General features: G+C 43.9%; 1 protein-coding gene across 2 annotated transcripts in view; it reads right to left on the minus strand.

Annotated features, from left to right (window-relative positions):
- Positions 1-24,758, minus strand: part of FRMD4B (FERM domain containing 4B) — a 179,859-nt gene that overhangs the window by 84,528 nt on the left and 70,573 nt on the right. For both annotated transcript variants that reach the window (XM_075574295.1, XM_075574294.1), the window contains exons 2-5: positions 22,623-22,688; positions 18,339-18,433; positions 14,628-14,720; positions 2,005-2,089 (exon numbers count right to left, since the gene is read on the minus strand). In XM_075574295.1, the coding sequence (XP_075430410.1) occupies positions 2,005-2,089; positions 14,628-14,720; positions 18,339-18,433; positions 22,623-22,688 (339 nt within the window). The remainder of the gene's footprint in view (positions 1-2,004; positions 2,090-14,627; positions 14,721-18,338; positions 18,434-22,622; positions 22,689-24,758) is intronic.

Here is a 24,758-nt window from a genome sequence, read left to right on the forward strand (position 1 = left end):
CTGCCATCACAGTCTCCATGGGTAATTCATTCCAAAAATTGTAACTGCCCTTACTGTAAAGAACCCTTTCCCTTAATGCTGGTGAAATCTCCTTTCCTCCAACCTTAAGGGATGACTTTGTGCCGTTTGTACTGCCCTTGAATAATTCTTTTGAAAGCTCTCTGTACTGTCCCCAAATATATTTGTATATAGTTATCATATCCCCTCTTAGACGCGTCTTTTCTATTTTAAACAAATCTAATTTAGCTAGCCTTTCCTTCTCCTAATAATTCAGATTATCCATCCCCTTTGTTCATTTGGTGGCTATTCTCTGAACTTTTTCTAGTTTCTATGTCTTTTTATAAAGTGGTGCCCAAAATTGTACTCTATATTGAAGGTGTGGTCTTACTAATGCATTATAGAGGGGCATAATTATGTTTACTTCCCTTCCATACATTCCCAGTTTAATGCAAGATAAGATCTTGTTTGCCTTTGCAGCTACTGTATGATTTTGGGCACTATTGCTAAGCCTGCTGTCTACAAGCACTCCTAAATCCTCCTCCATCAAGGATTCCCCCAATTTATCCCCATTTAATTTGTAAGTCGCCTGTTTATTGCATTTCCCAATTGCAAAACCTTGCATTTATCTGTATTAAACCTCATATGCCACTTACCTGCCTAAGTTTCCAGTCAAGCAAAGTCATTCTAGAGATAAATAAAATCCTGCTCTGATTCTACTACTGTACCTTACAAAATTTAGTGTCATCAGCAAAGATGGAGACTTTTCTCTCTATACCAACCTCAAGGTCATTAATAAACAAGTTAAAATGCAGGGATCCCAGTACCGATCCGTGACGTACTCCACTCACAACCAGTGTATAACCAGTCTCAACTCCACCCCTCCCCTTATCTTTATTGGTTCTCTGATAAGGACGGGATAAGGGGAAAGAAGACACTTGACTGACAAATACCTCAATGCATCTTTAACGGACCCTGCCCTTGGTTACATTGTACGTCCATGGAGCATATAAAGGTTTTTCCATAGTAGGACGCGCTGGCTTCTGCGCTCCTCCCCGGCGTCGCGCTTGCAAAACAAACCTGTTAGTATTGCGAAGCGCCGCTCTCCCTGTAGCGCATGTGCACGCGCGAGCGCACACTATGCTCTACTACATTGCCATCCTAGTGTTTGTTTCGGCACGAGCTACGTAACTCGTGGCCTGCACTATGGACGAAGTAACTGAGGGCAGAGCCGTTTCTTCAAGCTTACATATTAAAAAAGAGTGTAATGAGAGCTTTCAGAACTTAGTTATTGTCTATTTACTTGAATATTGTTTGATCTGAAAGTAATTTGTCCATCTGAACTTATGTGATCATGCTTGGCACAAAGAACAAATGCATAATACTCATGCAGGGCCGGCCAACTCCAGTCCTGAAGGGCCAGCAGCAGGTCAGGTTTGAAGAATATCCCTGCTTCAGCACAGGTGGCTCAATCGTTATGACTCAGCCACTAATTGAGCCCCCTTTGCTGAAACAGGGATATCCTGAAAACCTGACCTGTTGGAGGCCCTTGAGGACTGGAGTTGGCTACCACTGTACGACTGGCACTGACATTGAAACAGGACAATTGAGTGTAAGACCCTAGCACCAATTTATTCAAGGCTGGGATTCATTCTGCCTGTAATGAAGATGCACTGAAAACTTACTTTGATATCCATCAATAATTAGGCTATACAAGGCCATCATACATTTTCAACATAGCTGCTCTGGCCATGAGTGTTGACATATATTAATATTTGCCACACATATAGACACAATAGGGATCACTTGTCATGGCAACAGTTTATTGGTTTAGTAAGATACTTGTCGCCCATTTACTAAAGCCTAATAGCCATTATCAGTCGTTAGTGACCATACACTTTAACAGCTACTATCAATCATTACTATTACACCAGTCCTTACACACGTGACTGATCAGCATATTTGGGTGAAGTCAGTAAATTGCATCTCAGCCTAGCAATGCATTACCTTGAATACACAAGCCTTTGCATTCAGGAAAAACAGTTCCACTGTGGTGTTCTCCTTCAGGAAAGATATACTTTCAATGTAAAACCTGGAAAAGAAAAGAGGTGCTTTATTTTCTCCTTCCCAAATACTAGAAGCCTGTATTGGTACAAGTGCGGTCACAGTTGCATTACTAGAAGAACGGTTTCTTGAACTCCAGAAGTGCTGTCATGTACAAATGCAAATCCATCTCCTGCTTCCTGTTTAAGTAAAAGAAGCACACGGGGGAATTTCACCAGGAATGTCAAACAACCGGTAACCAAATCAAACACTTTGGAATTGTCCACTTTTAGGTAACCTGTTCAGTGCCACATTACATGCAGTTTTTGGAACTGCTGTGCTCCGTTTATTCCTGCTTCTGGATCTCCCTTTGTTTTCATGCAGGCCCCTTTGGTATAGAAAGGCAGAACAGATATTTGGAGCGTAGGTATAGTGTGTATTTATCACTTAATTTCGGGCACGGTTGTCATGGAGATTTGGTAATGCTAGAATGGGAGGGGAGTCCACTGCTTGATCAGCTCTGCAAACTCCCTCACGGGTGCAAGTCGCAGGTACGTTAGGCCGACCCTTGGGATGTCACATTTTTTAAATCTTTGTTTCTTGCATATTTTCCCCATTTCATTATGCAAAGAACAATTCTTTTCCCAACCAAAATAGGAGCAGGTATACAAGCAGGTAGCTTCTTGCTGAGACATGCAAGTGCTGGTCCAGGCAGCAAAGCATTGAGCGGGGCCCCAATACTTTTTGGATATTCGCTCCTTATGAAGAATGAACTTTAGACATTTCTACTAATAATCAATATTATGGTGGTTTAAGTCTTTGGGAGGTAGCCCCAAACACAAAATGCTTTTTTTTAATAAATAGCTATTGAACTCTATATGTCTCCCCCAAATCCTGTTACCCCTCCATTTTGCTTTCTTTATTGAATTTTCCAAATTTTGAGGCATGATTAGGGTTGCCAGGCAGTGTCGGATTTAAAGAAATGCTGCCCGCAGACACTTACCTGTGCCACCCTCTTCCTCCAGCACCGCTCCGTTGCCAAGGCAACGGGACCCACTGACATCTCGTTGTCGCACACGCGATCAGCGCTTGCCAGCCAATCGTGTGCACATGCGCACAAGCGGCTGGCAAGCATCCTCAAATACTGCCACTCTAGGTCCGGATCAAATGGGAAATTTGCCCGTGTTGCCAGGTGTCCAGGATTGAACCGGACTGTCCTGTATTTGGACACAGCCCAGTAACAAATGAGAGGTAATATTGGACATGTATGTGTCCATATTACCTCACTGGAATAGTGACCTGACCGGCTTGGGGGGGGGGGGCGCGGGATTTTCCCGAGCAGGGAGAGAGCAGGGCTGTTCAGCTTCCTCCATCCTGATTGGCTGATGCTGGGTAATATAGCCAATCAGGAGGTGTGTGTGTGTGTGTGTGTGTGTGTGTGTGTGTGTGTGTGTGTGTGTGTGTGTGTGTGTGTGTGTGTGTGTGTGTGTGTGTGTGTGTGTGTGTGTGTGTGTGTGTGTGTGTGTGTGTGTGTGGCGCCACCTGGCATCCCTAGGCATGATTAAAGTTAAAGGATTTAAACAAAAATAAAATAATGCATTTTAGAACATAGCTAAACATATATCTGAGTCCCCAAAGATCTGATCATGTGTACTGAACACTGGCAAGTATTGTGTTCTCCAAAGAAGCGGTCAGCATTACGTATTTACATGGGCTACCTTTCAGATAGTGGCCCATATTTACGAAGCGATGCTGTTCAAGTGAAATGGTCTTCTGGTGTAGGAGGGCGTCCCATGCAATAGCACGGCTTAGTAAAAATGGGCCCGTGTCCTTCCATTTTTAACACAGGGTATTACATCACTGATATACCTTCAAATATCTGTCATGCTAACCTCCCGGGTCTGTCTTGTTCATCCAGCATGTTCAAGAATAACAAAACTCAATTTTAAACCGAATTAGCATCTCTGAATTAAATAAATAGCTCTACAGAGCAGCTGCAGTGTACTTTTATTGTGGCAAAACATATTTTTGTCTCAGTGTAAAATAAAATAGGAAAATAAAAAAAGAAACTTTGAACATTGCAGTATAATAAACTCGAGGAGCGGCTCAGTGAGTAAAGACACTGAGTTTGAATTCCCGGTGTCGGCTCCTTGTGACCTTGGGCAAGTCACTTTATCTCCATATCTCTCAGGCATCAAAACCATAGACTGTAAGCTCATCTGGGCAGGGACTGCGTCTATAAAAATCCCATGTGCTGCGTACCGCGTGCTATACTGCAAATGTGACGCGCTTTGAGTCCCGTTGGGAAGAAAGCGCGATATGAAATAAAGTTATTATTATCACATTTTTACTAGTGTTCAGTTTGTTGTCGGGATAGTCGTATAATATTTTTGCAGATGCTCTCATTTTTGTTTCAACTTCACTAACCTGCTGATTTTTTTTATTTTTTATTATTATTATAGAAAGTCAGATGAAATAAGATGATAAAAATAGCTCATGTTTGTGGTGTTATATTTGCAGAAAAGTTCCCATGTTGCAGATACTACATGCAATTCTGACCTATACGCTGAATACCTTTTTCCTGTCTCTTTCTTGAACCATATTCCTGTGTTTTCGTATATGTGACGTACAGGAAAAGCATTGCAGGATAGCAATGTATTATTGTATATTGTTTACAAAACTTTAAACGTGAGAAATACAAAAAGGAAAAAAAAAAAGTGACATATTAGGAAATGTAAAAAAAAAAAAAAAAAGAAGAGGGATTGCTGTTGTCACATCCTTGTAGGAAAAGATTAAAAAGTGGAGTGGTAATGTCTGACTAACGGACTTCTAACATAATCAGTGTAATGATTTTTCAAGTAAAAATTATCAAAGGAAAATCAGTGTTATGTGTTTATTTCACAATTTAAAAAATAATCCACAAGTACTTTAAAGGCGCTTTTTTGCTTTTTGCTTTTTTGTTGTTGTTTTTTTAACATAGGTTTTTGAAGCAGGGGGTCCCCAGAGCTGAACCACATACATTTTGGCTCCAGGGACCCCCTGCTTCCCGAGATACAGACCTCCGAAGGTTCTGCCGATATCTCCTGCAAGGGTAAAGCTCTCGGATCACGTGGGCCAATAGGAAGCCAAACCTGATGATGTCACGGCTTCCTATTGGCCCGCAGGTTGCGGGAGCTTTCGAACTCCGCCATTACGTGAATCCTGCTAGCGGAGCCGAACGGTTACCGGTACCTCCAGAAGCAGGAGCCCCCGGAGCTGAAATTAATGGGGACCCCCTGCTTCAATCCTATGTTTTAAAAAAAAAATTGCCCACGTGAATTGCCACTTTAAAATGTTTCTGTCAATCGATTATGTAAGGACCTACAGTATGTCACAAGTGGCACATTACACTCAATTTCAATTGTGCGCCTATATAATAAGCTCAAATTTCTCCATCTGCGGCCCAAAATAATTTTTCCGTTAGTTTTGGCGCACGTAAATGGACTGCACTTGGCGTACAAATGTAAATATTATGTACTAAAAAGGAATATTTCTAAGCGCCACAAAATCAATTAAAAGTCCAATTTAACGCAGGTATTCAACATGAGGGATGCTCAAAAATATAATTTCACACAGATTATGGGCCGTGTTTATATAGGATGGGAGGACGTAAGGACGGGACGCGGGGGGATTATTCTTGGACATGCGCAATAATATATACACCGTTATTCCCATTTCAAAATCGTTTTCAATATATTATTTTTATAAATAATAATTATTACATTCTAATTGTTATATAAAACATATACGCTTTATTTTTTTAGATTATCACAATAATGCTATAAATTGTTCCACGAAGTCTATGGAAAAAAGGTGCAGGAAGCGTGTTACACCTCCAAAAAAGAGCCCTGCGTTGGACCCACATTTTACGCAGGTTTCTATAACTTGAAATGATTAAAATGTTGATGCAACACAAATGTGAAAGATATGTTGGTACACGAAGACTTCATGCATATTACGGATGTAGCCGGGACCCCGTTTTTCCCCAATTGGATGAAGGGGAGGTGCACCTAGGGAACGCTCTGATAATAGACCCTGAGCCCCAGTAGCGTGCAGCTGAGCTAGGGACTGGCCATAGTCAGGTTCCGGATCCCCTTACTGTGCTACGAGTCATATCAGGACAGTTCTATATTCGCGGGAGGCCTGGGACCAGGCCCCGCCACTAAGTCGCAGCGTGTCTGGGTGGGATCGCCCCGGACATCTACGGGTGACGTCATCTACGCCCTCGCCGATCCTTTGTGAAGATAGTTGCAGAACCGGATACAGGAGTACCCGGCAGGTAAAACGTCAAGTGCACCAACGGTACCATTCTCACTCCGGGACACGGTGGCTGCGCAGTCACACACTTATACCCCCACTGACACACTTGAGGGGGCGTGGGGAACATACTCCAAGGGGGAGCTGGACACGGGGTGGGATCACCCGGTGGAGGGAGAGTGAGCATTCCAAGGACGCTGGTAGTAGTGTCTCCTCTAGAGAGGGGCACCTGTGATTATGTTAATGGTTGCATAAGTAAAACATCTTGGTTACGGTATTGCTGTGCGTGTGTTCATGTACATACGTTCCTGCGAAGACCCACTTCCCCTAGGGCGGAAGCTATCGCAGGTGGAGGCGCTACACCAAGGCATAGGTATTGTGAGCACCCCAGGCTCTCCGTGGCAGAGGATTAGGCCCTGTGAGCCTACAGGTTATATAGCACATGGTAGTGGTCTGCGTTCGATAGGAACCAGGGCTACACGAATAAATAAGATGTTTTCTGTCCTATTTACATGGTTATTTTCTCTTAGGTAATTACCAAAGCTGACGGCTTTAACGTCATGCTCAGCAGAGATAGGGTGATGTGTAAGCGGAGGAAAGACATTTGCGGTCCTGTCTAACAGATTACAGCTCCCCTCTTCCTTTTTATTTTAGTCTGTGAGTTTAATTAAAGAATATCCATGAATAAACCACACATGCTGTTGCTAGATAACGTCAACAGCGTCCACTGTGTGCCATGCTATGGGGAAAAAGGAGAAGTGAACCGGATCATTTCCACATGCACAATATTGGTATCATTACCATACAAATGAATGACTACTGATAGTCATATGTGACCAGTCCCCATAATGGTATTGTGACATATCAAGTAATGACATTAAATATTTGCATTAGATGTCCCAATCAACCAAGATATAATAGAGAGAGTTATCAGTCATATATGTATTAACATTTACGGAGACGCCCGTGTTGGTGTTGCATTGGTATTGCAGCTAAAACTTTCCAATTTGAGGCCCCCGGGACTATCTAATGCAGTAGCACTTCCAAAGTGGCAATCAGGGGGGATGTGTTATACCGCAGGATATAGAAACACCTCCTTTAAAATGACTCACAAAATTGTCATTTCAGTATTTCTCTAAAAAGTGCAGCTTTCTGCCAATGCTATTGTTCCCTTATTCATACTGTGAATGTGTTACAGCAAGGCCCCGCTTCTCGGCGTCCCGCTTTTCGCGATCCGCTGATATGGCGGCACCGAGAAGGGGGCCGCCATGTCTCCTCAGAGGTCGCGCATGCGCAGAACGGGCTGTTGCCGCATGCGCAGAACGTAGGTTGCGCGCACAGAACGGAGGTCGCGCATGCGCACAAGGGGGAAATTGCCGGGTTGCGCATGCGAACAAGGGGGAAATTGCCGGGTTGCGCATGTGCACAGCTGAAAATCGCTGGTTCCACTTTCCGGCGATTTTCACTATATGGCGGGCCCTTAGAACGTAACCCGCCGTCTACCCAGGGCCCTGCTGTATTTAATGCTCCACAAAGGAACATATTTATGCAGATCACTTACACATCTGCCTTTCTGTGTTATTTATTTTATGTTTAATATTCTGAATCGTTTAATCTGACCTCGTTTAAAAAAAATTAAAAAAAAATTTTTATAAATAAAAATAAACATGCGGTTGTCAAAACGGAATCTCTTTTTTTGTCTCCCAAAGACACGCACGGCGAGGTGTTGCCAGGCCTGTCACAGAAAAAGCAACAGGAGGCACATTCCAGCCAACAATACATTGCTATTGATTTACTTCTCAGACAATTATGTAAAGTTCTGTGTGACGTGGCTTCCTATATTAATGTATATTTCAGCCTCACCTTGGAAGACGTTTGCTTAAGGCAACAACAGATAAAAAATTGTTAAATGAAGTGTGTGTGACCTTACACACTAGAATTAAAGACAACAGTACATGTGGGGAATATTCATTCAGTAGCTTTTTAAGTGGAGAAAGCAAGGACTTCCAGATTTACCAATAAAATAAGCATTGCTTGAAGTGCTAATAAAAAGTAGTGGTATTGAGCCTGGTTTGAGGACAGCCTGATTCGCTTAACCTTTTCACACTGCCAGATACTTGTTGCTGAAGTTACTAGTACAGTATTACTGCCTGGTTTTTAAACGGGATTTAAATGTCTAAATAGGAAGCCACAACCAACGGTGTATTGGCAGCCATTTTGTTTCCCCATAGAGGGAGGAAAGCGCACTAACTTGGAACAAAGGAATATACTTCATCCTTTAAAAAAAATAAAAGGATGGGGATTAAAACTAGGGGGTATTGCTGCTCTAAATGCTGCATTGGTGCAGTATTGAAAGCAAAGGGCAGTCTTCTGGATGTAAATTCCCCTCCACACAAAAATGAACGCTGTGATTACTCTGACATTATCACTCTCACGGCTAAACGTATACATGTACCACGGCCCAACAGAACGAATCCCCTTTTCAGCGGAGCGTCGAACGACGAAGTGGGCAGAATGCCTGGTGTGTATTAAAATCAAACCTATCACCGTGCAAGATTAGCTGGCACTATCAGAGTTCTTATGTCTGCTCATTTGCATGTCATTTCCCAGAATCCCTTGCTGCAGTGGAAGTGCTGGGTGATAAAGGTGAAAGGCGGGGTTGCAGGCCTGTCTAAGACATGCAAATGAGCGTACAGTAATATTTCCATTTGCTATAGAGTTCTTAAAGAATGCGTGTCAATGGGCAAACAATTATCTATGCATGGGGCAGCATCACAAGATATTTCTGAGTACAGGACAGCTTACAGGTACACAGCAGACACCCGCAACCCGTAACCTTTCTGGTCATTCTTCTTTCTATACGCTGCTGCGTAAAGCAGCAGCCTGCACTGATTGCCGCTTTCCTTCTTTTTTTTAACTTGAAATGATCTCCTCTTGCGCTTTTCGATGCTTTGTTCAGTAGATATAAGCCTTAAGGGGGTCAGTCTATATTGTCGGAAGTGACATGGGCCGTTTGGCAGTGATCAAATCGCCACCACCGCCAGGACAACTCGCCTCCGCTCACCTCACCACCTTCTACAATCCGCCATTTTTAAATGTCCTTGGAGCATCTCCCCAGCCGCCGCTCCGCCAGCATTTGTGAGCACGCCCGTGCGCCCGGACAGGACACATTTTTTACTTTCCTGTGTGCCTGAAGTGGCCGTAAATCCCCATTGACATCAATGGGTTTCTTTAGTTGAAATTGTCCTAAATGGCCACTGCGGACAATATAGAATAAGGCCCTCAATATTCGGGAGGTGAAAATGACGCTCTCACCGGAGCCCAGTGCTGTCTATTGGTTACCATGGAAACGTCAGATACTACGGATTGTAAACAAAAAAGCTGGAATGGTAAAACACAAAGTCATAAAAAAGGACATAATCTGTGGGAAAGATACTATATGATGAGTTCAACTTCTATAGGCTTCGGGGGGGTGGGAAAAGAGATTGCCGCTTTAAACTTAGCTGCAATACTAATTAATGGATTCATTGATGTTACATTTCACTGCTTTTGCTTATACTCTGGATAGATTAACATTTAAATATTGAGCCTCAAAAATATGCTTCAATGTTAGGGATAAAGAGTACTGAACGGGCTTGTGTGTTGTTTTGTATCTTCGAGCTTTGTTTTTGGGTCTCCGTTTTTATGTTCAGATAAGTCCACCGGGCTTCAGACAGCCACGTTCTTGTAACTCATTTAAAACATGATCCTGCAGACGCACTGCAGGTGAAAACTTCAATGAGATGAGATGATGCTTTGTGGCTTGGCTGCTGTCTTCAAGGATTTTATCCTTTTTTGAGGAATTTGGGGCCTTAAAACAGATGACAGGAATTTCATGGCTAAGCGCCGGCCTGGAAGGGCAGACGAGTGCGGAGAAGGCCAAAGCCGGAGAAAAAATATATTGGTAGCAGCCCTGCTTTATAGTACGGTCCTTACAGCTGTGAATAATACTACAAAGGCAGCAAGGCAATATTATTCAGGATTTATAGGGTTGCCAGGTGTTTGGTATTGAGCCGGACTGTCCTATATTTTGGACACTTTGTCCAGTAAAAAATGAGAGGTAATACTGCACATGTATTTGTATACCTGTATTACCTCCGGGACATAGTGACCTGACCGTCTTTACCCAAGCAGGGCAGTTCCTAGGGGGCTGGGCAGCTTCCTCCATCCTGATTGGCTGTATTACCAAGCAGCAGGCAATCAGGAGGAGGTGTCAAGAGCCAGAGGGTGGGGTCAAGGAGAGGAGGCAACAGCATGGAGCAGAGAGAGGGGTGTGTGTGTCTCCAGTGCATCACACTTTTCACCATTGTGTCCATTATTTTTGGAGAAGCCAACTAGCCACCTTATTCAGTTATGAGGAATTACAGGAAAATCATCATCGAAGTTGAGTGGGGTAAAAGGTAAATGACCCATAAACTACAGGTGGTGGGGCTTGCATCCAGTAGAGCTGCCTCCACTTAATTCAATTAGCAGTAGAAGGCTTCATGCATGAAGGTGTAACGCCTAATGAAACAGAACAGCCTTTGTTTTTTTTGGTGATAGAAAGTACTAAGAGGAGTACTGGGGGTTTTCATGGAAGCACAAAGCTGTGTTACTATGCCGTCATCTCAGTGGCCCAAGCTTGCCACATTGCGACATGATATAAAATTGCACTGTAGGTGTAATAATATCCGACAGGAGCCCGGGTCTCTGGGGTACCTACATCTAGTTAACGCTGCGTCTGTAGTTAGTCAGCAGATTGTGATCCATTAGGAATATTTAGCTGTAATAAATGTGAGCTTTCAAAACAACATTGGAACTGCAGATCTTGCAATGGACATCGTGATAGTTTCATTATTTGAAAATATTCTTTAAAGCAGCAATCCCATAACGTCATTTACGAAACACCCCTATGAACACATAAGTATGTTGATGGAGATGCCCCCTGGCCAATGACTTTGAACCAAGGAAAGGACTAAGATGTTAGGATACCAAGAAGGAAGACATGACGGAAGGAGGGGTTAGGAGATATAGGTAGAGAGGAGCACGTGCGTTAGAGAGAGAGAGGACCTCTCCCAAGGAGCCTGGCGAGAGATACAGCACAGTGGCAGAGACTACCTAGTCTGGCAGAACAGCAAGTACCGGAGGTACTGAGTATGATCCAGGAGAATACATGATCTGTGTAACTGGGACCCGTGTAAGCTGGTGGTCCTGAAGCCGTGAGTGGAAACACATCCAGGAGATCGCTCCAACGACACTTCAGAATCCTTCAACATACACAGCTACCACCATTCATTGCGAAGTAACAGGCCTGCACTTATTAACACACCTATATTCCACACAAGCTCCAACACTGTGGCGGCACCAACAGTGGCCCATTAGTTAGCATCTGGGCCACCGGAACTGAGTAAGAGATACTGGGACAATTTTCCAGCGGTGTACATTACTATCTTCTCCATACGATTGTCATAAGTGTTGTTCATGGTCCTCCGATTCAGAGTGCTATTGTATATGATTTCGGTGTTCCTCATATATAAAGTATTGTTATTCAAAAGACACGTGTCACGCTGCGTTGTCTGACCCCATCCTGGTCCCTTGCCGGCTGAATATTCTTTTAAGTACATGGGAGGTGGACTCAGGCCCCTACTCAAGTATCTACACATTAATACATCTAGGGGAAAAAATAGGGGATTTACATGAACCAGGGGGCCCCCAGAGCTGATTGGTGGTCCCCTACTTCGAGATATTTGTAGTTTTGTGGGTGTGCTGGTTTTGACACAAACTACAAATATGGCAACAGGCTCACGAACAGAAATTTGCAACGTCTTCCCCTTTGAGCGTTTCTATTGGTCGCCTGACCCCATGGACATTTTGTGTCCACTGGGCAAGTATTCCGGATGTCCCAGGAAGTGGGGGGGACTAGGGATCAGCTCCGTGGGGCCCCTTGGTTCAGGTAAGTAAAATAAATAAATAAAAATTAAGTGTAATTAGCGAACAGCCGGGACTGCTGCAATAAACTGTTTTAGAGATCATGTACAGATATACCATGGCCCTCTTTCCTTTACTCAATGGCTCTTTATGTATGTAAACTTCATTTATATAGCGCCAACAACGTAAACAGCGCTTCACAACATTACAACAGAAGGTAAATAAATTACAATGGGGATAAGAGCAACAGGTAAATGACATGTGAAAAAAGGAGACCCTGCCCCCGAGAGCTTACAATCTAATTCAGGGGTGCGCAAACTGGGGGGGCGTGGGATTTTTACAGAGGCCCCGTGCTTCCCCCAAGGCATTTAAATTAAATGCCGGGGGATCGAGTGAGGCCTCCGTAAATTTTAATAAACTTGGATTCCAGCAACACGTCTCCATGGCAACCCAGCATCAGATGACGCTGGGGCTCTGAAGGGGGGGGGGAGATCAGGCAGGGGGGCGCAGACTTAAAAGTTTGCGCACCCCTGATCTAAGTGTTATGGTGGGAGTCTTACAGACACTTTAGGAGTATTACTAGTGTTTATTTTATTACTCCCTTTGCAGTACCCTGCAAAGTAACGTTTTGCTGATCCCACCAGCTGCAAAGGGGATCAGGGAAAATCTTTGCGGAAGCTGCACCTGGCCCCATTTCATTCCTGGGTGCAGTTTTTGGAGTTCTTCCTGCATTTTAAGGCAGGCTCGTTGCTGTTAAACTGGTAATCCCAGTTTGGCAGCTCTGCTCTCTTAAACGAGACTCCTTACCTCTAGATATTATATCATGCTTTTTTCCCCCTTCTCTGTGTGTCATTGACTGTTGAATCCTTTCTTGTCCCCTGTAAGATCCTTTTACTATATTGGGGAGAGGGGGAGCTTTCTATATAAAAAAAAAAAAAACCAAAAAACCCCAAATAACTAGTAACAAAAATCAGCACAGTTTCAAAAGAAACTGAAATCCACTTTCTCTCCCTCTGCTTTTTTCTGTGTTTTTCTGTGTTTAAGCAACGTTCTTTAGTTTAAGCTGGCTTCTTTTATTTAAATCTTGCTTTAACCCCCAGAGCACCAAGACATATGTTTCAACTGGACTCAAAATTGGGTTCAGGGGGGTAACGGCTCGGCGACCAATGTATATGTCAATCTACAATAAATAATCTTTTATTTAAAAAAAAAAAAAAACTGTTCCTCCAACTCTTTTTGTTTAGCTGCCCTAATGGGAAACAAAATGGCGGCCAAATCTTAGGCCAATAGGAAGCTGCCACATCAGTTGTGGCTTCTTATTGGATGGCCATTTAAATCCCTATTAAAAACCAGGAAGTAATGGTGGTAGCTTCACCAGTAAGAATCTCAGGAACTGGTTGATCAACTGAGCTGAAAATAGTACAATTCAGCTGTTAAGGCATTCATACCAAAACGGTCTCTTTTTTTTCTTAAAAACATTAGTTTGATGCCACTGATATATCACCACCTCTGATCTAGTTCACATGGTTTTTATGGACTAATCTTGCTGACTCAGAGTGGCATCAGGCAGTTTTCACAACAGTCTGCTGCTGACACCCACAAGCTGCAGGCAGCATCTGCACTACTTCCAACGTAGTCAACCCTATTCATTCTGCATGTGTTATTTAGTATATAGTGCTCCCTGGTGGAAAACTGCTAAGCAAAAATGTGAGAACGTCAGAACATCCAGCTGAACTTCCCCAAAGAAGCTTGTTTTAGGATGTAGGCCCATATTTACTAAGCAGTCTTTTGCCTTAAAGCACCCTCTGGCACTGGTAGACACATTACAGCACATTGACTTGAATGAGTTATACGGTGTCGCCCAGGTTGGAAGGCGTCTTATTGATTATTAATAAGACAGGCTATTACATATAACTCATAATATATTAAAGTTCCCCATCTCCCAAACTGGTGCGAAACCCAACACAACTTTTCCAAAGAAAAAAACATAGAAATGAAAGACTGATCTTGTTTGATCTGTCGCAGCTTTATTTCCTCAGGATGCAGCCGGGGAATGTTAATACGAAGCCCCCAGAATGTTTTCAGAGAAGCTCCCTGACCCTATGTGACGTCTCTTCATGGGGACCTCATATACCGTCCCCAAATCATCGGCAATATTAATAGGGTGTAGGTTTAGGTGCAGATAAACCAGTTTATGTTATTCTAAATTATTATCTTTCGTAAAATGACGATGCTGTAATTGTATTTTTGAATCAGTTTTGTTTTTAATTTATTTTATTTTTATTTAAAAAAAAAAAAGTTTAAGTTTAATCTTTAGGTTTAACAATAAAAGAATGATGACTTACCTTACAACAAAATAAAGTGTTACCGGGCCAGATTTTTTGGGCAAATCATGATCGAGAACTCTTAGATCTAACTGCAGCCAGGTGTATTGACCTCTGCAATTGAGAAATGGAATATTATTTCAGGACGCATAAAAGCAACTACATCATATATCACAATTCCAAAGTGCGGGGAAACAGTTTCAGGCGAGGAGAATCCGGCTTGTGCAGCCAACACAACACAGACAAACACATTCTTCAAAGAGCAGGTCTCCACAAAGACAGAGATACAGCGTACAGCTCTACTCATGAGTTCATAATGAAGTCCTCCATTTAACGTGACAGCCAAGAAGAGTGGAATAACCACGTTTCAGGTCCCATGTGGACATATCATCAGGTGATGAACTTGTGAGTAGAACGCGACTTTGTTTCTCTGTAGTTGAAGACGCCTGCACTTTGAAGAATTTGCACATCATATATCAGCAATGAGCAGTTACATTCCTATGATGCCTAGGGTTGCCAAGTGGCTTCTCCAAAAATACTGGACTCAATGGTGAAAGGTGCGTCAGGTCAATATGTCCAGGGAGGAAAATACCGGATACATACATGTCCAGTATTACAGTACCTCTCATTTTTTACTGGACAGAGTGTCCAAATACAGGACAGTCCAGTTCAATACTGGATACCTGGTAACCCTAATGCTACCCCAGGGGCCCAAAAAAACCTGTGAATTTAACTCAGAGAATAAAGTGCATGGCAGACCCAGTTGGCGTAAAAGATAATTTGAAAAATATGACCTTCACTACTGGCCAATAAATGCAGACTGAGTAAATTATATTTTAGTGTTGCATGACGACATTGTAGACAGACACGAGGCCCACATACATCAAGCAGTGGTAAGGAAAACTGGAGTTATCTCCAAACAATTGTCCATTTTGGGTCAACTAGAAGTTGACCATAAATGTACTAATTTTTGGAAATAACTCCAGTTTTCCTTAGCACTGGTTGATGTATATGGGCCAATATGTTATAACACATGGCTCCTATAGATAGTGCAAAACATCCCTTTTTAGCCGTGGAAATATTACAAGTATTTTATCTACATCTATCTATATATTTCTCAAACCGTCGTATGTGTGTTTGCCTGTCTGTATGTGTGTTTGCCTGTCTGTCCTGTCCCTAGGGGCAATCACATTGGACCTTTGGCCCGTCACTCCGCCTCCGGCCAATGAGATGGCTCCCTTGGCCTGCCCGCCCCCGCACAACTCTCATTGGCCTGAGGCGGAGTGACGGGCCAAAAGTCACACACACACACACACACCCCTGTGTCCCTGCCCTCCCTTCCCGCATTGCATCCAAGCTCACACCCTGGCCGCTACAGTCAGCGGGGGAGCGGCCGCACGGGAGCGAGTGCCCGGGACAAAGTGGGGGAGCGGACAGCCGGCCGAGGAGCGGCCACAACACGCTGCCTCCCGCCTCAGATCCACGTGGGAGCGGTCGGACGGGTGAGAGAGCGAGCGGGCGGATGGGTGAGGGAGCGAGCGCGCGGACGGGTGAGGGAGCAAGCAGGCGGACGGGTGAGGGAGCGAGCGGGCGGACGGGTGAGGGAGCGAGCAGGCGGACGGGTGAGGGAGCGGCCGACGCATGCACGCGCCCCCGTCTGCAGACGTCCACAACAGACGGAAGGTTTCGGGGGGGGGGACAGACGGAAGGTTTCAGGGGGGGGGGGCAGACACTGGGGGAAGGGGGAGCAAGCAGCCGCATGATACATTGTCACTTACCTCCCCCCCCCATACCTCCCACCCCCTCCTTCCCCCTCCCCCCTTCACCTCCCCCCCTTTACCTCCCCCCTCCACTTCCCCTCCCCCTCCTCTCCCCCCTTCATCTCCCGTCACCCCCCCTTTACCTCCCGCACCCCCCCCACTTCTCCCCCCCCCTTCACCTCCCCCCCTTCACTTCCCCTCCCCCCTCCCCCCTTCACCTCCCATCACCCCCCATCCACCTCCCGTCACCCCCCTTCACCTCCCCCCACCCCACCATTTTCTTCCATCTTTCTTTTCAACATTATTATCCAACCTTTACAACAAATACTCAACCTATTGTTCCACGGTTTATAAATAATACTACCTATTACGGATTTACATCCCGGGCAACGCCGGGTCTCTCAGCTAGTCTGTAATAAACCACAAATTCACCCACTTACACATCTGTGCATCAGCTTTTACATAGCACTAAAGATGTAAACCATCACTAATTATTAATAAGTGCCTGGGATCAATTGTAGATGCAGCTGTAGTCGTAACACTAAGAAGGATGCTAATAATGAACTGAAGTCGCTCACAATTTGTCACAGCGTATGCCACGGCTTAAAGATCATAGGTACCCAAAAAATTGACGTCAAACCACGTAGGGGGCGATTACTTAATGCCGTGCAGTAGCGCATGATCGGCACTATTGCACTTTCATGAATAACCTAATAGATTGCGAGTTCCATCGGCATGTGAGAAATACATGCTGTAGCTTTTTATCAAGAATAAAAATCCCCACTCTGAACAATATCGCTGTGTACCACACAGGAAACTGTATTCAATCAGCTACAGTATCAATCGCAGGAAAAGGGTGGCAAAAAATGAGATCAGATTAGTTAATACATTTGACACCACCCATGTATGGACAAATTGCTGCTGAAAATCTGAGCTCTCATTATATGTGTTAAATAATTTAAAAAGGTAATTATGGAGTAGGTATTTTACATATGCTGCACCGCTTCAATAGTTTTATCCTGCTGGGCTCTATTCATTGAGCTGGAAATGTCAGATTCGTTCAAAGTTAATGGTGAATTCGATCATTACATTTATCTCCATAGTGCAGGGGTGGCTACCGCCAGTCCTCAAGTGCCAACAATAGGTCAGGTTTTCAGGATATACCTGCTTCAGCACAGGTGGCTCAATAAGTGTCTCAGTCAAAGTCTGAGCCATTTATTGAGCCACCGGTGCTGAAGCAGGGATATTCTGAAAACCTGACCTGTTAGTGGCCCTTGAGGTCTGGAGTTGGCCGCCCCTTCTCTAGTGTATGGTTGCAGCATAAGGAATCTCTAAAAAGCTCAGTGGTCCAATGACACGCATGACTGGCTAACCTCGGTGTATTCAAGCAATGAGAATGTTCCTGTTTCTAAAAAAAGAATCTAAATATTGGTATTTATTCTTTTTCAGCTAGAAGATCTAAACTCATTGGCTTTGGAATGTAGTAATGTGGCCTCTGGTACATAAGACTGGAGGTATAGTCACCGAAGGACATGTCAACGTAAGCCGCTTGTTCATCGGATGCTGTATATGCATACAAAAAACGTGAACATAAATAATATCAAGTGCATCTCCATATAACACCTCTTCCACCACGTGATTGTTCCGTCCCACCTTTGAATCTCTTTATTGTACATTTTTCCCACTGGTTCCCCTCTTGCCATGTTGACTCATTCAGTTTCAGGGGGCGATACAAATGTCTTTGGGTTGTTTCTTACATCCTGGGATGCCAGACTATCGAGAGCTGATGGGCCATCAAATCATCACTTGTGACGGGTTGTCTGATTCTAATGAATTTCAGCTGTATACATAACACAGTGATTAAACCATATAATCTCCCTTATGCCTTCTGGTGGTATTCCCCATGCTCATACATGCTCAGTGCCATTCACGATATACAACGCAACACAATTACAAATCAGTGTCTACTTACGTGTCATCCACAAATGAAATCCCAAAGTATTCTTTTTCTTTTAGACTGAAGTGCGAGGCCACAAGATCCAATAACTCCCGAGATAAAAGTTTTGGCTATTAGGACGAGAGAAAAATAGAAAAAAAAATATATAACTGTAACAATTATCACGGTCTACAAATAATACAAGTCAACCCCGTTATAACGCGATCCGTAACAACGCGAATCCACTTATAACGCGATGCAAGCGTGGCTCCCAATTTTCGTATTTATGAAGACTTTACAACACGATTATTGGTGTCTTAAATATTTTATTGTGCAATGCATACAATTGTACATTATTTTTAACGCGATCCGCTTATAACGCGATGTGATTCTTTGGACCCCAAGCACAGCGTTATAACGGGGTTGAGCTGTATTATTACAAAGTAGTGATCACATTTGTCTCCACCACCTGATCGGCCCACAATCTCTGGAGTTAAGGTGTTAAGATATGGGGTTCTCAACTCCAGTCCTCAAGACACCCTGACATGTCAGGTTTGAAGGGTATACCAGCTTCAGCATAGGGGGCTCAATCAGTCTCTGCTTCAGCACAGGTGGCTCAATCAGATCCTGCTTCAGACAGCACAAGTGGCACAGTCTTCAGGTGAGCCGCTGATTGAGCCACCTGTGCTGAAGCTGGGACATCCTGAAAACCTGACCTGTTTGGTGGGGGGCGGGGATCCTGGTATTTGAGTTTAGTACCACTGCTCTAGGCTCTACATATTGGGGTCCTGTAGTCTTTCCTTATGAGTCCTATGCCGTAGTTCAGGGGTGTGCAAAGTTTCTGAGCTGTACCAACCCCCACCCTCCCACCCCCCTATTAGCCCCAGCGCTCGCGCTCCCCCCGTCCTAGGACCCAGCATCATGTGATGTCATGTGACCCAGCAGCGTTATTTGCCGCGCGTTGCCATGCTGCTGCGTCGCATGACCCACGGCATCATTTGACGCCACGTTGCTATAGCGACGTGTCGCCAAAGAGCCGGCAAGAGAAGTTACAGAGGCCTCACGCCTCCCCCCAGCATTTAATTTAAATGCCTTGGGGAAGAGCGCAGGGCCTCTATAACCACCGCGCCCCCCCTAGAAAATCTTGCACCGCCCTGCCGTAGATCATGCACAATCTCCAATTTATGTCCGTCCTTCCAGAGATATGGTCTCCAGAATTGCACACAGGCCTGCCCTATGACTTATAAAGTGCCATCACCCCCCCCCCCCCCTCTCTTCCTGCTGCTTTTACCTAAAACAAGAATGGATGTTGAGCTCCCCGAGTTACCACTGGTATCCTTAAAGCTAATTAGATACAAAAACAACGTCCAGACATCTCATCAGCATGTCTGATGTTAAGTACATACAGTAATAGCGTTATTCCGTTTCAGATTTTGAAATAGGTCTTTAGCTCAAGTTGATAAAGAGAGGCAGGAAATAATGTTATGTTAATTAAATCAGTGGTGCGCAAACTGGGGAGAATTATGTTTTCTGGGGTGGGGAGGGCGCGGTGCTTACAGAGGCCCTGCACTCTTCCCCACAACTTTTAAATGAAATGCCGGGGGAGCACGCGAGGCCTCCAAGTCCCTTACCCTGTCTCCGGTGGCTTCTGGTGACGTGTTGCCATGGCAATGAAGACAAGGTATGGGGTGGGGTGGGGGGTAGAGCAGGGAGGGGGGCGCAGACAAAAAAGTTTGCATAGCCCTGAGTTAAATTATACCTAACTGTGGTGTTACACCCATCCAAACCCCGGAAAAGCCTTATTTCAGGGTCTGGACATGAGTAACGCCCAGCTTAAGTAACTAATGTACAAGTCAGTCCCCACAATAACCTTAACACTTTTGTGGATATGCGATCCTTATGATAACATCTTATTTGCATATTATATACAGGTCATTATCACCAACGTTCATTATAGTTAACACTGGACAGCGGTTGGTGGGAAGCATACTGAAAACAACTGCCTAGATCTCCACCTCGTTGAGTTAACCTGAGCTCTGAGGACAGAATAAGTATTTGTAATATAGTAAAGGAGGGAGTACTGTAGGGGGCATTATAACTTTTATTGGACCAACAAGTAGTTGATCTGTTACAAGCTTTCAAATCTCTCAGGGTTTTTCATCGGGTTACCCTGATCCGGAGAGGTTCGAAAACTTGTAATATTTCAACTACTTGTTGGTCCAATAAAAGGTATAATGCCCCCTACTCCCTCTCCCTCCTTTGTGACTACATGGAAGAAAGGACAAACCCAGCTACTCAGCCTTCTTGGCCTATTTGTAATATAGTGATAACCAGGGAGTCCCAACTGATGCCATTGAAGAGCGTGTTTCTATTCAAGCTGCACTGGCCTCATCATTTACACCGCCAGTAATAGACAGAAGGTAAACGGCTCATTCGATAGAGCCCCTAGATATGGAGAAGGGGGAGGGTGTGTGTCAACAAAGCAGCGAGAAAACAAACTAAGGAACGTTGCACGTATGCAGTGATGGGAGGAGATCCTCTCCACTGCAATTGCAGGGTTGAGATATCTCATTATCTACAGGCTGCTGTGTTGGCAACGCGCTGTATCTGACACAGGGCTCCCTCTGTACTTCCCAAGAGGTAAGCACAGGAAGGACAAAGTAAAATGAAATGAGATGAATTCATACAAATCCAGCTCCATCACACTGTAGGGTTACTGCCACCTGTCTCTGCGACACTTTCCGGATGCTGGTGGATTCACTGTAAACACTTGTAGCAGTTAAAGGGAGACAGGATACAGGGCGGACACTTACTGATACATGTATACAAACTGGGTACTTCCTTTTTGTGTAACTCAATACCACTTTTTTACCAGTGTTTTTTAGGACGCAGGCGGCTATTTTCAATTATCATCAATTGCATTGGGGCAAACTTTATATGGTTAGTGAAAAAAGAAGTCCACGTGGCACTTTAAAAAAAAAAAAAAAAAAAATAGGTTAGTAGCAGGTGGTCTCCAGAGCTGCCCCTCGTTGATTTTAGCTCCGGGGAACGCAATGCGATATCTCAACAACATTTGACACCGCAGATTTGGGGGTGGCAGAGGCCACGTTCTCAGGCCTGATCGGGAATTTCCTTACCTGCTGCTGCCTCCCACCTTTTTTGTGTGGCATCAAATGGCGTTGTGACGTCACGTTGCCATGGCAATGAGATGCCGCGTGACGTAGCGTTGTTGACTTCTGCAGCGTCATTTGACACTGCGATTTAGAACAAGATGGAGGGCGGAAGCACAAAGGAGGCGGCACCAGGTAAGTGCGTAGGAGTGGTGGATCTAGAAATCTGCCATTGCCTGAGATACTTACCTCCGTATGGGGTTCCGGTATCTCGCTGCTGTTTAAATGTCCCAGTCACGCAGGCCAATAGGAAGCTGCAAGGGATGACGTCACGGCTTCCTATTGGCTCTCGTGACACAGGTCTTTTAAACCGCCACATTGTCATTATCGCTTTGTTGCGACTCACCCTGAAACCGGAAACTGCCACCGCCGGCCACTTCGCTGCTAAGGTAAGTGCCTTACCCTAAAACCTAGTACCTTAAGCCCTTACCCTAGAACCCTTTAAATTAACCCCTACCCATAACACTAATAAAACTCTTAGAAACCTTACACATCGTCCAGCGGTGGGGATTCCAGTGGCCGATCGGCTGCGATGGCTTGTGGTGAAGAGCCAACGCCCATTCCACAGCCAGGGCTCTTATGGGAGATACCAGCACCCCATACGGAGGTAGCAATCTCGGGAAGCAGGGGTCCCCGAAGCTGAAATTAACGTGGGGTCAGCTCCGGGGACCCCTGCTACTAACCTATTTATTTTTTATTTTTAAAGAGACACAAGGACTACTTTTTTCACTAACAATATACAGTTTGTCCCCACACAATTGGTGAAAATTGCTTCTAACCTATTAAAAATTAAAAAAAAAAAAAAGAGTCAGAGTCGCGAGGGCTGCTGCATAAAGTATAGGTGGTGTTTCAAAGAATTGGGTGTAACAAATGCTGTGGGGAGGGGTGGGGGTCTAATGAATTTAATTCACTTTATAAACCTTTATTCTGTTTTCAAACACAGCGACTGTGAAGCCGAGAAGATTTTAGGCCTTGTCATTTGAATGGAGCTGCACCTTTCTCCAACAAGCTGAAGACATCTTCAGAGCTCTTTGAATAGTTACCAGTGTTACCTGTGAAGGTAAATATCTCCCGACTCCTCCTAAAGAGTAAACACTTGTAACAAACTAAAATATACAATGTATATTAAGCTGTGCCAAAGAAGCCATACCTGGACCAGCAGTTCCAGCTTCCGGTCGTCTAGAAGATGCACCTTGCAATGCCGACCTTCTGCCATCTGCCGAGATAAATACCAGTGTCTTGTGTTTCAATCAAAGCAACCTTGTCATTTCAATGTGTATTATTACAGTCAATAATATGTTTTATTCAGACGGTATTGCATATCCTGGAGACAAGACATATTTTATTCTCTAATTGTATGCAATTGCTTTTTCACCGCATTATTGTATTATAAAGAAAGCATCATTCTTCAAAGCTCTCCCTCTACAAACTAATACCTTTAAAAAAACTTGTATTGCTTAACAATCGCTACCCACATATAATACCTATCTTAAAACCCACCTCCTTAACGAAGCATATGAGTAGCTCCGTGGCTGGTACTATACACTTCATACATTGACCGTGACTCTGCGCAGACGCGCTTACCAGAACACCCTCCTACTGTCTCTGCACGTTCTTCCTACTTACCACTTAGATTGTAAGCTCTTCGGGGCAGGGACTCCTTTACCTGATGTTACTTTTATGTCTGAAGCGCTTATTCCCATTATGTATTATTTGTTATTATGTCACGTGTATTACTGCTGTGAAGCGTTATGTACATTAATGGCGCTATATAAATAAAGACATACATACATACAATCGCAATTCCTGTTGTGGGAAATTAATCAGGAAAAGGTTAGATGTTCAGCTCCCTAGGGAAATGGTTCTATATGTCCCTATGTTTTTACATTTTCTTTATGTTTTTACTTTGAAGAAAAGCATACACGATTGCTGCTTTATACAATATAAGTAACACCAATAAGCCAGTAAATCATCATATATAGCATTCTGGATATTAAGTGGTATACATGATGCATCATCATACATTTAATTTGTACATTATATATATTTACTTTACATCAGTTATCCTAGAAAATAAAAAGCTGCCCTTGGGACACAAAACATTGCACAATTTCATGTGATTGTGGAGAAGTACGAGTGGCGAGTCGCTCGTTACGTGTACATCGTGGGATTGATATACCGCGAGAGTTCGGAAGCTGGCCCCTCTCCTGACTAACTATCCATTGAAGCTAGTTTGGGGTCTATGTATCAACCTCCTAGAAGCGTGACTCGGGACATGTTTCATCCCTCCCCCTTTACAGGCGTCAAATGGAAGAAGCTTTCTATTGAATTTGCCAATTATCCGACACAAAGCTGAGACAGTACGAAGCGCAATACTTGGTTAAGCCTATTATAATTTGCGCACACAGTCATTCCCACCTAACTCCTGTCTCTCCCAAATCACAAGCGGATACAAATACAGGATAAGCATCTCTCCGTTGACTACATTTAAAGTGGCATTGTTTTGCTGCTTTTCCTTATGAAAAATGATCCTAATCCTAATGAAAAAAAAGATCTTTATTACGTGTCACCTGTTCGGTTAGTTTGTTATTGACATTGTAAGCACAAGCTTATTCAATGATAACTGAAATACTTACCGGGAAACACAAGGAAATTATGATCTGATAATAAATATGTAAGAACGCTTTAGGAAATCTGACATTCTCTGCAGCAGAGATTGGGCAGCACAGCTGACATCTACACTTCAGTTTAAATATATGAGCCCACTTGTTGCAAAGATGATTTATTTCACCAACTGTTGGTTCATGTGCAGGTGGCTTAGTCTCTGCCTGACACTGCTGTCACATCTCACTGCTGTTTAGTGTTTGATTTGCTGATTTTTTTTTAAACTCAAGCTCCCATCTGTTGAACAGTGATAGCAGAAGTGTTGCAATGATTACATTGTAACCTACATTATTTATCGTTTACCAACTAGAACAAAATGAATCTGTTTTGACTACTAACACCTATTGTGTTTATTGTTTTATCTTCTTCTGCAGTCACATATTGACAGCAGCACAGAAACGACTATATTTTGGTGCTGAATGGACAACATGAGGAACATGACACCACTTCTTTTAAAATTCCCAATTACAGATTTAGCAAGACTTACTGTACAGTCCCGGCACCACGGAGAAACGCGCAAAATTCTGTGGCACCGTGGACAGTGTCTGCCGGAATCGAGATGTGGTGGTTCCATGCTTTTTGACAGTGACCCCCACATGGTTAATCCTTCACTTGATCGCGC

The sequence above is a fragment of the Ascaphus truei genome, chromosome 17 (genome assembly GCF_040206685.1).
Source record: "Ascaphus truei isolate aAscTru1 chromosome 17, aAscTru1.hap1, whole genome shotgun sequence".
Classification (NCBI taxonomy): Eukaryota; Metazoa; Chordata; class Amphibia; order Anura; family Ascaphidae; genus Ascaphus; species Ascaphus truei.